Consider the following 13166-nt stretch of genomic DNA (forward strand, 5'->3'; position numbering starts at 1 on the left):
ATGGTCACAGAGGACACTAGAGGTTAGATTTTGTGCCCGAACCCGAACCCCGGGTCGGGCCCACATTTTAAGCATTCACGTTCGGGTCAGTTCGGGTCGGGCCGCCATGCCGGACTAATAAATTATTAAAAAAAAAAAAAATTTGGAGAGCAGGCTCTCTGTATTGCGCTTCTGCTTGTGCGTGTGCACGAACGCCGTGGCGCCGGCCGCTTTTTCATTTCCTTGTCAGAGAGGCGCGTCCATGTGAGAACAATATCCCACACACTCAGAAATATGTTTAACAAACTTTCCCAGCGTTATTTCGTTGTGTGAATGCTTTGATAATTCTCAAAAAAATATGTAGATTATTTAAACATTAAGAAAACTTGCGTTTTTTTCTGCCAACTCGAAGAAATGAAAATAAATTGCTGCTGCTGCGTTTTTTTCCGCGTCACTCCAAAAAAAATAAATAAATGGAGAGCAGGCTCTCTGTATTGCGCTTTTGCTTGTGCGTGTGCACGAACGCCGTGGCGCCGGCCGCTTTTTCATTTCCTTGTCAGAGAGGCGCGTCCATGTGAGAACAATATCCCACACACTCAGAAATATGTTTAACAAACTTTCCCAGCGTTATTTCGTTGTGTGAATGCTTTGATAATTCTCAAAAAAATATGTAGATTATTTCAACATTAAGAAAACTTGCGTTTTTTTCTGCCAACTCGAAGAAATGAAAATAAATTGCTGCTGCTGCGTTTTTTCCGCGTCACTCAAAAAAAAAAAAAAAAAAAAAAAAAATCGGGTTTTTCGGGCTCGGGCCTGCAAATCTAGTTAAGTGATCGAGCTCGGGCCGGGTCGGGCCTCAATACCAGCGGGCCGTGTCGGGTCGGGCTTGATTTTTTAGGCCCGAACTAGGCTCTAGAGGACACATATGAAGCAGCAAATGTTTTGGGGGACAGATTATGGCAAATGAAGACATAAAATTTGGCCCATATGTGATGATGGTCTTGATTTTACAGATGTCAGTGAAGCGCATCGTCCTGAACGCCAGGAGTCTCCTCGCATGGAGGAAGAGTCGCCATACATCAAGGTGGAGGAAGAATTTGTTCACGTTAAAGAGGAGCAGGAGGAGTACTTTATTAGACTGCAGAACCTCCACATTGAGGAGCAGCAGCAATCTGATCCCCTCAAAAAGGAGGAGGAGGACCTTCCATATGTTAAAGTGGAGGTGGTGGACATCCCCAAGTGGACTGTTGAGCCCTTGAAAGGTGAAAGTGGAGGTCCGGGTGAGGCCAGCAGAGCGGCGGAGCCTCCCAATGGCAGCAGCACTTCAAAAGAAGGGTCCCAAGCAGACAACCTCATCGCTCGACCATCAGAGAGTGACGAGTTCACATCACACTCGCTGTTCTGTGAGTATCACGTTATTCACCTCGAGGGAAATGTCTGAAGAAGGCGAAACTGTCATTTGGTGGCATTCGTTCAATCCGTTTAGTCTTTATGCGAAACTGTGTCCAATCCTTGTTGTTTTACGAAATATGACTGACCCATTTTGACCCATTCGGCACATCAGCGTGAGTTTACGGTGCAACACATCTATGTGTAAACTTATGGAAGCGCATGTAGAGTGACCGTCTGCAAAACAAGCATGTGCACCTTGATTGTGTGAAATACAAGGTCAGACCCCCAATTCGACCATATTGAAAAAAAATGTCAACATGCATGTGTGATGCATCATTGGAAAGTTAGAAATATCTTTTTTTTCTGAGCAGGAGGGCATTTTTGACACCCTAAAAGTACGTCAAATCATGTGAGCTAAAAATCGAGTTTCTCATTTTAAAGGACCGTACTGGTGCATATTGAATAACAAACACTTCAAGTCACATTTTACAACAGAAAATTTATTCAAATCAACAAAGTGGAGATAATTAGGAAATTTTGGAGCAGGGGAAGTTTTTTTTTTTTTCTTAAATCAAGGAAACAAAATCAACAACTACAGTAGGGCAAACAAGTATTTAGTCAACCACCAATTGTGCAAGTTCTCCTACTTGGAAAGATTAGAGAGGCCTGTAATTGTCGATATGGGTAAACCACAACCACGAGAGACAGAATGTGGGGGAAAAAAATCGCATTGTTTGATTTTTAAAGAATGTATTTCCAAATTAGAGTGGAAAATAAGTATTTGGTCACCTACAAAGAAGCAAAATTTCTGGCTGTCAAAGAGGTCTAACTTCTTCTAACGAGGTCTAACAAGGCTCCACTCGTTACCTGTATTAATGGCACCTGTTTTATCTCATTATCGGTATAAAAGACACCTGTCCACAAACTGTCAGTCACACTCCAAACTGCACTATGGCCAAGACCAAAGAGCTGTCGAAGGACACCAGATACAAAATTGTAGACCTGCACCAGGGTGGGAAGACTGAATCTTCAATAGGTAAAACGCTTGATGTAAAGAAATCAACTGTGGGAGCATCTATTAGACAATGGAAGACATACAAGACCACTGATAATCTCCCTCAATCTGGGGCCCCATGCAAGATCTCACCCTGTGGCGTCAAAATGATAACAAGAACGGTGAGCAAAAATCCCAGAACCACACCGGGGGACCTAGTGAATGACTTAGAGAGCTGGGACCACTGTAACAAAGGCAGTAACACAATGCACCGCCAGAGACTCAAATCCTGCACTGCCAAACGTGTCCCCCTGCTGAAAAAAGTACACGTCCAGGCACGTCTGCGGTTCGCTAGGGAGCATTTGGATGATCCAGAAGAGGACTGGGAGAATGTGTTATGGTCAGATGAAACCAAAATAGAACTTTTTGGTCGAAACACAGGTTCTCGTGTTTGGAGGAGAAAGAATACTGAGTTGCATCCAAAGAACACAATACCCACTGTGAAGCATGGGGGTGGAAACATCATGCTTTGGGCTGTTTGTCTGCAAAGGGACCAGGACGACTGATCTGTGTAAAGGAAAGAATGAATGGGGCCATGTATCGAGAGATTTTGAATGAAAATCTCCTTCCATCAGCAAGGGCATTGAAGATGAGATGTGGCTGGGTCTTTCAGCATGACAATGATCCCAAACACACAGCCAGGGCAACAAAGGAGTGGCTTTGTAAGAAGCATTTCAAGGTCCTGGAGTGGCCTAGCCAGTCTCCAGATCTCAACCCCATAGAATATCAGCGGGGGGAGTTGAAAGTCCGTGTTGCCTAACGACAGCCCCAAAACATCACTGCACTAGAGGAGATTTGCATGGAGGAATGGGCCATGATACCAGCAACAGTGTGTGAAAAGCTTGTGAAGAGTTAGAGAAAACGTTAGGCCTCCGTTATTGTCAACAAACGGTACACAACAAAGTATTGAGAGGAACTTTTGGTATTGACCAAATACTTATTTTCTACCATGATTTGCAAATAAATTCTTTAAAAATCAAACAATGGGATTTTCTGTTTTTTATTTCCACATTCTGTCTCTCATGGTTGAGGTTTACCTATCTTGAGAATTCCAGGCCTCTCTAATATTTTCAAGTGGGAGAACAATTAGTGGTTGACTAAACACTTACTTGCCCCACTGAATATTAAACACTGTAAACGTTAGCATTGCTACATTGAGAGTAATGGGGGGAAAAGACAACCTAATTTAGCCTGCTATAAAACATTGGTCTTCTCCAAAACGCAAACTTGCGGTTAAAAGATGACACTTCTAACATTAAAAATCGCTGGTTAACAGCATTTGCAAACAAACAAAAAACAAAAAAACAAAAAAAAAAAATCAACGATTTCTGGAGTTAATCCCACATAATTCAGTATTAACACTATAAAAAATGAATACTATAATATAGGGGTGTAACGCAGACCTGGCGGCATGGGCGGGCATTAGGGGGCCAGGCCCGCCCTGAGGGACGGCTGTGCCCGCCCTAGCTCGATTAAACTGTACTGTGTTTTTTTTTTTAATCTTCCACAAAAACACACACACACACGGAGAGAATGAACCCTATATTCCAGTGTTTTTCAACCGATTGTGCCGCCGCCGTGAGAGATTGTCAGGTGTGCCGCGAGAAATTATCCAATGTCGCTTTTTTTAACATCGTCGGGCAAAGTGACATTGCTCAAGTCCCCTGTCTGATAGTTTTTCAAGCCTAATCGCTAAACGTTTCACATAGGTCACCTACCTTTTCGTTCAGTTTCGCTCGGCTACCAGGGGCACTAAATAATTTCTTCATAAAATAGATTTATTAGTTCTAAGTAAGAATCCGTGGAGTTCACCCTCTGAAAAAGTGCCAATTTTTTGTTGTTGAAACCCCGGGAGTATTTTTGCGTTGAGGCGCATTGATCTCTGGTGTGCGCGTAGTGCCATTAGGTCGGGAGTGGTGTGATTTTGGTCACATGAGCCAATCAGGTAGCCGCTTTCTCCTCACCATAACAACCAGATATCAAAAATGGCGACTACAACATCGGAGAGCGAAGACGAGCGAATGGAGAAAAAAGTTAAAAAGAGAGCGCAGAAAGTGGGAAATAAACGATGCTACATGAATCTTTTTTCCGTGAAGAATGAGGACGTCTTGGACTTCACTTATCAACGGTGGATCACGTACAGAACCTGCTTTAAAAAGTGGCTTTGTCTTCACGGCGCTAACAAGGATCTTGCAGGAATATACAAACATTGCGTGGATATGGATTTTGAAAATATTCCTGCCGACGCTGGATTCCACACTACATGCTACCGGCGTTTTACTGATAAACAGAAATTGTTAAAGGCTGAGAAAAAATCCGCACGTGCTGGGGGAGAGCCATCTGCAGCCGCGAGCCATTCTGACCCCCCTGCGAGTACGAGCAAAGTTGCAGAAGCGTCTGAAACTCCCAGAAAAAACTTCGTTCCCGTTCTGGTTTGCCCATCGCTTCTGCTGGCCCTGTCCTTCCAGCCATCTGCATCATTTGTAAAAAAGTGTCAAAGTATGCTCGTTTGGGATCGGAAGGCAAACGGCAGCTTGATCATCTCGTCAAAGTAGAGACATTGTCGGCAGGTATGTGCTTCACACACACGCGCCCATTATTTTTTACAATAGGACCGATATTTATAAATGGACTGAAAATACTTTGCTGTTAAGTTAATTTTTAAGGCTATAGTTTAGTAAAGATGAGATGCTAAATGATTTATCGAGTGAATCCAGCAGTTGTTACCAAACTCGGGTTAGCTGTGCCCCTCACAGTCATAGATCACAGCTACAACCCCCCCACCACCACCCCCGCCCCACTCTCACCAACCTCAACAAACCCTTTACTTTTAAATCTGTGATGCGTATATACTGAGAAAAACGGTGATGTGACAATAATACTTATTTATAATATAGTACTATAATACTTACCGTATTTTTCGGACTATACTGTAAGTAGCAGTTTTTTTCATAGTTTGGCTGGGGGTGCGACTTATACTCAGGAGCGACTTATGTGTGAAATTATTAACACATTTTTATATCATTTCACATGTTAATCTGGTGTTTTGGAGTGACACTGATGGTTTGCTAAACTTGTTAACATGTTCTTGATGCTATAGTTATCTGAGTAACTCTTAATAGCTATGTTACGTTAACATACTGGCCACGTTCACATTTTGTTGTTCATGCATCATGTAACATTATCATTATCATACTTATTCAGCGTGTTGTTCTATATTGTATTTTAATTTCAAATTGCCTTTCAAGATGAAATATCTGTTCTATGTGCTGGATTTGATTAAGTAAATTTCCCCCAAAAATGCGACTTATACTCCAGTGCGACTTATATATGTTTTTGTCCTCTTCATTGGGCATTTTATGGCTGGTGCGACTTATACTCAGGTGCGACTTATAGTCCGAAAAATACGGTAATTCTTTTTTTGTGTAAAGGCCGGTTGCTGCAGGCAGCAGAGATAAAGACTCTTCAATCCTTCTACATATCAAAGACAAAGACTGTTGCAAGGGAGGTGCGATACCATAAATCCTGTTACCGAGATTACACCAGGTTCCTAACCTAGTCAACAGCAACAGAAACTGCAACGAGGGACGAAGAAATGTGAGTTATTACATTGTACTATTCCATTTACACTTTGCTAAAATTACACATTTCAAAGATAAAGCATTGGTCAACAACATGTCACCTGTATTCTGCTTGCCTTTAGCCAAGCATTGAAAGCGTTAATCCTTGCACATCCTAAGTATGTGTGTGTTTCAGACAACCCTGTGCTGAGAGCTACAAACTCTTTTGTGAACAAGTGGTCCGTCAAAGGATTATCGTTGACAAAGATGTGCTCAGAATGGACAAGCTAAGAAGGTTGTTCGTGAATACCGTGAAGAACCATGAGTATCTTGATGGTTCAGACTACAGGTAATTATGAATCTTCAAACTAAATTTTTTTTATGTGTTTAGTCTCTAAAAAAAGGCTTTGAGAGAATGTTTAATTTTGTTCTCTTTGGTGTATTTGTGTGAATGAGAAATATAAGCGCAAGAGTGAATGTGGGTGTGTGTGATGTGAATGTGTGTCTTGTGCTCATCTTTCCCTTTAACTTTGTTTCAGGTAGGTTTTGCTGAAAAGAAGATTGAAGCGTGATTTCCTCCAGTTGGTTTTTCACACCCCTTTCCAGCGCACCATGTCTGAAATGTTTTTTTGTTGTTGTTTTTTTTTGAGACATTATCAACAACAGACAAACTTTTAGACAGGATACCTCAGTCATCGGCTACATTAGCAACCAAATCTACTGAGGTAAGCCAAGAAAGTGACACTGAACAAATGGCTAGCACAACATCTGGTTGGAAAACCAGCTCTTGGCCCAAGTGTTTGTTCAGCCCTCATTGGCATCCATACATTCACAGGTTGTGACTCGACCAGTGCCTTTCATGGCAAGGGCAAAACAAAGACATTTTCTCTTGCTTGTCAGCAAGAAGAATACCTGACTGCGTTTACAGATCTGGGTAGTAGTTTTAACCTTGACCAGTCTACATTTGAGGCATTGAGCAAATATGTGTGCCATCTGCATGGCCAGTCAACTGCCAAAAATGTCAACGATGCAAGATACAAGGCATTCTGTATGGCATCATCAGCTTTTTCCAGAACTGTCCATTCCTCCAACAAGTGATGCTCTCTTCCAGCACAGCAAAAGGGCAAACTACCAAGCAGCAGTAATGCGACATTCTCTGACTGGTATGATGTGTGCCCCTTCACCAATTGGCAATGTATGGGACATTGAGGATGTTGAATTAACAGTAAAATGGATGACTTGAAATCCTGCCCCACATAGTGTGCTACAGGTAGTCCACTGTGGTTGCATGATAAGCAAGTGTGAGACTGAAAGATGTTCACTCTTGTCTGCAAAAATGTCTTGTACAGATTCATGCTACTGCCAGAACTGTGAAAATATTTCAAAGGAAACAGAAAGAGGCACATGGGATAATGACACTAATGATAGTGATATTGATGAGTAATCACCCACCATGTAAAATCTGTCCTATGTTTTGATTCATTATCAAGATGGTACTCTCCATTTGAACACTTTTAAAACAAACAAAAAAAATGTCTGTATTCCCTTTTCCCAAAAGATAGACCTTTGTTCAATTTGACTGCCAAAAAAGATGGATGTAAATGACATGCTGTGACATAATCTGACACTTTAATAAATACTATTTGTTACAATTATCTGGGCTCTTAATGCATCTATTTTCATCCAGTCCATTTTGCCTTGTTCCAGTTTTGAGGTGCATTGTATTATTTTCAGCCATTTTTGGCCAATGTGTGCTGCTTCTTGTGTACCTTTCATTACATAGTAGGTTGTGAATTGTTTTCATATATAAAACGTAAGCTTTTAGATAAATGTAACATATGTGCTCCATGTGCTGGTCTCAACTCTAAGTGATTTCTTTGCACAGATTTGCTACATTTAATGATCTAAATTCACATTTGAGTATATTAAACCACCAATACTTGTTTCTGATATTAGGTACATGTATGTATGACATTTGAGAAAGATTTTGTGTTGCCAAATTTAATGTAAGACATTATACAACCAGAAATGGCAGCACCAGATTTTCAATTTTTGTTATTTCCCTATATATATATATATTCCTGACTTTTGACAAAATTGGTGCAGGGAAACGTTGGGTGAACTTTTAACCCAAAGTTCAGAAAGGTATTATCTATCAAAAAATGCATTGAACAAGTAGTGCCCAGACAGTGGAACGAAACTCATTTTCTAGGCACTTTTTCAGGGTCCACCCCAAGGCCTAACACGGAGTAATGATAAATACTGAGAAATTATTTTATAATTAAATATACTGTACAGAAAGTAATTATGGAACATTTTGGTGTGGTGTGCCGCGAGATTTTTTCCAACGTAAAAACGTCCTTCAGAAAAGGTTGAAAAACACTGCTCTAGTCATCCTATCTTGATCTGTCGTCATTCAATTCAACCAATCAGAGCAGCGAATGTAGGCAATTTCTAGCCAATCACAGATAAGGGGGGCGGGCTGAGTAGCCGGCCATTGTGTACTGCGATTGGATAGGGATTGCTCCAGTTACAGAAATGGCGATTGAGCCGCTCCTCCGTTGCTAATTCAAATTGGAATGGACATCCGTGTTTTTTCAAGAAACTAAAGACGAACTCAAGCCATGACAAAGACGCGGCCGAAAGTCAACATGACGGGATAGCACTGCCACCTCCTGCAGTTTCACTGACTTACACTATCATCAGAAAATATAACGGGTAAAAACGCCGCTGTTACGGCTAAATTTACATTGAAGAAGTGTGCCCCCCCCCCCCCAAAAAAAATGTAATGCCCCCCCTGTAATTTCTCTCTGCAGCCGGGTCTGGTGTAACGGTACACAAAAATCTCGGTTCGGTACGTACCTCGGTTTTGAGGTCACGGTTCGGTTCATTTTCGGTACAGCAAGAATACAAAATGCAAAATATAAATGTGCTAGTTGTTTATTACACACTTTTGTGCTTTCAACAATAGGAACATTATATTATACACAGCTAGAATTCTTCTCAAAGAGTAGTAGGCATTTAAAGATATTAATCCAACAACAATTTGCCTTTTAGACCCAGCGTATTGGTTAGCTTTCTTTCTGAAAGGAAGAAGAAAAAAGAAGTCCTGTGCTAAAGAGAAAAGCAATCCCAATGACAAAGATTTTAACATGTATTTTACAAATGAATTGCCTCACTGAATCATTTTTTTTCTTATGAACGGTTTTCAAAAGCTTTATTGGTGGATTTTCTCAACTTAAAGCGCCACACAGAAATTAATAAATTTATTGTGTAAGCAGGATCTGTGTATTATTTTTATTAGTTAATTACAGGTGTTTTGGCTCATTTCAATTTATTTAATTTAAATGGGCTATAATTTATTTTATAATGTGTTTATATTTTACAAATGTGATGTAGTTTCATTTATATTGTATATTTTAAGTTGTATAACTTTAGTTCCTATGTGAATATTAGTTCCTACTTGTTTTGTTGTGGTAGGAGGGTTTTGTTTTGAACACGGGGCTGTGTTGGTTATTATTATAGCAGAAAAGACAACTGTATATCAACAAAGACAAGTCAACTGTGCCTCGATCTACCACTCAAGAGATCTGATGGACTCAAAAAGTGGGTTACGATTGCATATTAGTTTGAAAATTGACCGGATCCACCGTATTTTTACACGAGTGACTTCCGGTCTGCCCGATCCTAGATAGTAGTTTTGACGCAGGAGGGCCGCATCTCGCGTCAAATAATAAACTCTGCCGTTATTTTCGCGTGCGTTGCGTCGAGCAGCTTCTGGGACGCATCTAACACGCGGCCGCACTGCGACTGGTGTGCATTGGCTGATTGACTTTACCACCCGTGTTTCACTGCGCGTTAGCGGCCGCCACGTTATCACGCTGTTGACGTTTCTGGGTTCTATACTGTCCTACCATGTTGGTCCTCATTATAGTAGAGAAGACGGAGTAAATATAATCTACACAAAGAAACTGTAACCCGATCGACCTCGAAAAGCAAGGGTTACATTACGTCAGAAACTCATTCAGTACGCCTCCATTCCGCACCGAGCACCCCGTACCGAAATGGTTCAATACAAATACATATACCATTACCGTTGCTTCTCTCCTTGTTTTAATGACATCATCGCAAGAGGGACTAAGTTCTTCAAACGATTTGATGGTAAACTTCCGGTCTACAAAACATATAAATCGAAATGGTATTTGGCGTCGAATTTTTGGTCGCATCTTGATGCGTAATCATGTCTCTTGCGCCTCAAAATAAAACCGCATATTTTTTCATGCAATTTTTTTGTATGAAAACTTTAGAAAACCGTTAGGTGCACTGAATCCGTGCAACCTGAACAGTGAAGTCGTGAGGGAACACTGTACCTGACTTGTCCAAGTTTTGCACAAAGGAAAGATTGGCCGATGACTGGGTGGGGGTCCTTAAAATATTTCAATGGTTTTCTTGTGTCTTGCAGCTTTCGGAAAATGTCTTGGTGTTGAGCGGCAGGAGCCAGAATCTCCTGGCGTTAAAGAGGATGTTGAGCTCCCCCAAATCAAAGAGGAGGAGGAGCCAGAGCCCCATCTACAGAAGCAACTTCCAATCAAAAAGGAGGAAAAGGAGGAGCTGTCATATGTTAAAGACGAGGAAGGTATCACCGGGGCAACTGGTGAGCCCTTGAAGAGTGAAGATAGTCTGAGTGAGGCCAGCAGAGGGGCAAATCCTCCGAGTGGCGGCAGCAGCTTAACAGAAAGATTGCAAGCAGACATTTTCATCGCTCGATCAGATAGAAGTGGCGCCAAGTCACACTCACCGTACAATAATGATGGTTATAAGAAATCACGCCGTGACGACAAACTCTGCAAATGCTCTCAGTGTGGGAAAACCTTTGCTAATAAGTATACTTGTCGTACGCATATGAGGAGCCACACTGGTGAAAAACCTTTTTCCTGCTCAGCTAGTGGTCAAGGTTTTACTGAAAAGCAAAACTTACAAATGCACATAGGAACCGAAACTGGAGAAAAACCTTTTTCCTGCTCAGTTTGTGGTCAAAGATTCAGTCGCAAGTCCACTTTAAAAATACACGAAAGAACCCACACCGGAGAAAAACCATTTTCCTGCCCAGTTTGTGGCAAAAGATTCACGCAAAAGCAACACTTGAAAATACACACAAGAACCCACACTGGCGAAAAACCTTTTTCGTGCTCAGTTTGTGGTCAAAGATTCGCTCGAAAGCCATACTTGGACATACACACAAGAACACACACGGGAGAAAAACCTTTTTCCTGCTCAGTTTGTGGTCAAAGTTTCGCTCAAAGGCAACACTTGAAAATACACACGAGAACCCACACTAGCGAAAAACCTTTTTCCTGCTCAGTTTGTGGTCAAAAATTCACGCGAAAGCCATATTTGGACATGCACACAAGAACACACACGGGAGAAAAACCTTTTTCCTGCTCAGTTTGTGGTCAAAGATTCGCTCAAAAGACATACTTGAAAATACACACAAGAGCCCACACTGGCGAAAAACCCTTTTCCTGCTCAGTTTGTGGTCAAAATTTCGCTCGGAAGGACTACTTAAATCAACACACACGATCCCACACTGGAGACAAACCTTTTTCCTGCTCTTTTTGTGGTCAAAGATTCAGTCGCAAGTCCACCTTACACATACACGAAAGAATCCACACCGGAGAAAACCCTTTTTTCTGCTCAGATTGTGGTCAAAGATTCAATCGCAAGAGAGCCTTAAAAACACACGAGAGATCCCACACTGGAGACAAACCTTTTTCCTGCTCTTTCTGTGGTCAAAGATTCACGCAAAAGCAACACTTGAAAATACACACAAGAGCCCACACTGGCGAAAAACCCTTTTCCTGCTCAGTTTGTGGTCAAAATTTCGCTCGGAAGGACTACTTAAATCAACACAGACGAACCCACACTGGAGACAAACCTTTTTCCTGCTCAGTTTGTGGTCAAGGATTCACTCTGAAGGATCAGTTGGAGAGACACATGGCCAATGATATTACATTTTTGCATCGGGGGAAAATACTTTTTACTTTAAAATCTTAAAGCGAGTACTTTTGTACTGAGAATTTTTTTTTTTCACCTGTACACCAACTCAAAACTATTTTATTATTTAGTCACATTGGACTATTATGAACACAACCACCTACAGGGTCGGTTGTAGGCAGACCTGTATGAGGGCAGTCAGAAATGTGTAGGGGGCATCATATGTTCATATCATGCTCGCCACTTTCACACACACTACCCGGTTTATTCCTGGGACATTTCCCCATGTGTGAAAGCAGTGACACGGCTAAATCCCGCGTCACCTTATACTAAGTCTTCAGTCTTAATAGTCGGGTCATAAAGTGAGGTTCTGTGACCAACCTCTGGCAAGGATGTTTTGATGATTGATTTGACATCTATGGACCATTTAGAAAAGATTTAGCCCCCAGGTCCCTCCCAAAAATTCCGGCATTTTTTTCTAGAGAGGCAAATTCAAAACGGCGCCTGGCCACGTCTCAAAAATTAACTTTTGATCTGATTGACCTAAAATCATGTATGAAGGCACTTTTCCATACAAGTAAACCATGAGGATTCCAAATCTGACATTGGTTTAATCATTAAAACTAGTTTCGACATTAAAATTAAAGATGCCCTCTGTCTATTGCAGTGGTTCTCAACATTTACAGGCCGTGACCCCTTGTTGTGGGCTATATCGTTTCTTCCGGGATATTTTTTTTTCTTACATTTTTAGAGAATATTTCAAGGCAGCCTTTAAATGCGTATGTTGTCATAAGAATATAGTTTTATGCAATTTACCATTTCGTCAAATGTACAGTTATCTTTTCTAAAACTTACAAAGTCAACAAAACCAGGATAAAAACACTTTTTTATACGGGAAAATGCTAAAGGCTAGTTAGGCTCAAATAGAGAATATTCAGATGTCTTTATCGTCCATGCAGGATAGCTCATTCACCTTGAGACCTCTCTGTTGAATTACAGAAAATAGATACTTAAGACATGCTGCATGGCACAACAGCTTGATTATGGAAGAAAACAATATATCAACAGGGACAAATATGACTGCATGTGTTTTTCAATGTGGTACTCTGTGTAATGAAGCCACAGATACCATTAGGTCAACTCAACGATGGGAAAACATAAAACAAAACTCACTTTTATGGAGTGGC

The 13166-nt window shown here is 41.1% G+C and overlaps 1 protein-coding gene across 5 annotated transcripts in view; it reads left to right on the forward strand.

Annotated features, from left to right (window-relative positions):
- LOC130929087 (zinc finger protein ZFP2-like) overlaps nucleotides 1–12361 on the forward strand; it is a 60107-nt gene extending 47746 nt beyond the window's left edge. For 2 of the 5 annotated variants that reach the window (XM_057856014.1, XM_057856015.1), the window contains 2 exons: nucleotides 993–1382; nucleotides 10448–12361. In XM_057856014.1, the coding sequence (XP_057711997.1) occupies nucleotides 993–1382; nucleotides 10448–12039 (1982 nt within the window). In that variant the 3' untranslated portion in view covers nucleotides 12040–12361. Of the gene's footprint in view, nucleotides 1–992; nucleotides 8228–10447 lie in introns of those variants that run through there. The other 3 variants (XR_009066802.1, XR_009066803.1, XM_057856016.1) reach the window with 3 other exon arrangements.
- Nucleotides 12362–13166: the final 805 nt, after the last annotated feature.

Source organism: Corythoichthys intestinalis, chromosome 13 (assembly GCF_030265065.1).
Source record: "Corythoichthys intestinalis isolate RoL2023-P3 chromosome 13, ASM3026506v1, whole genome shotgun sequence".
Lineage (NCBI taxonomy): Eukaryota > Metazoa > Chordata > Actinopteri > Syngnathiformes > Syngnathidae > Corythoichthys > Corythoichthys intestinalis.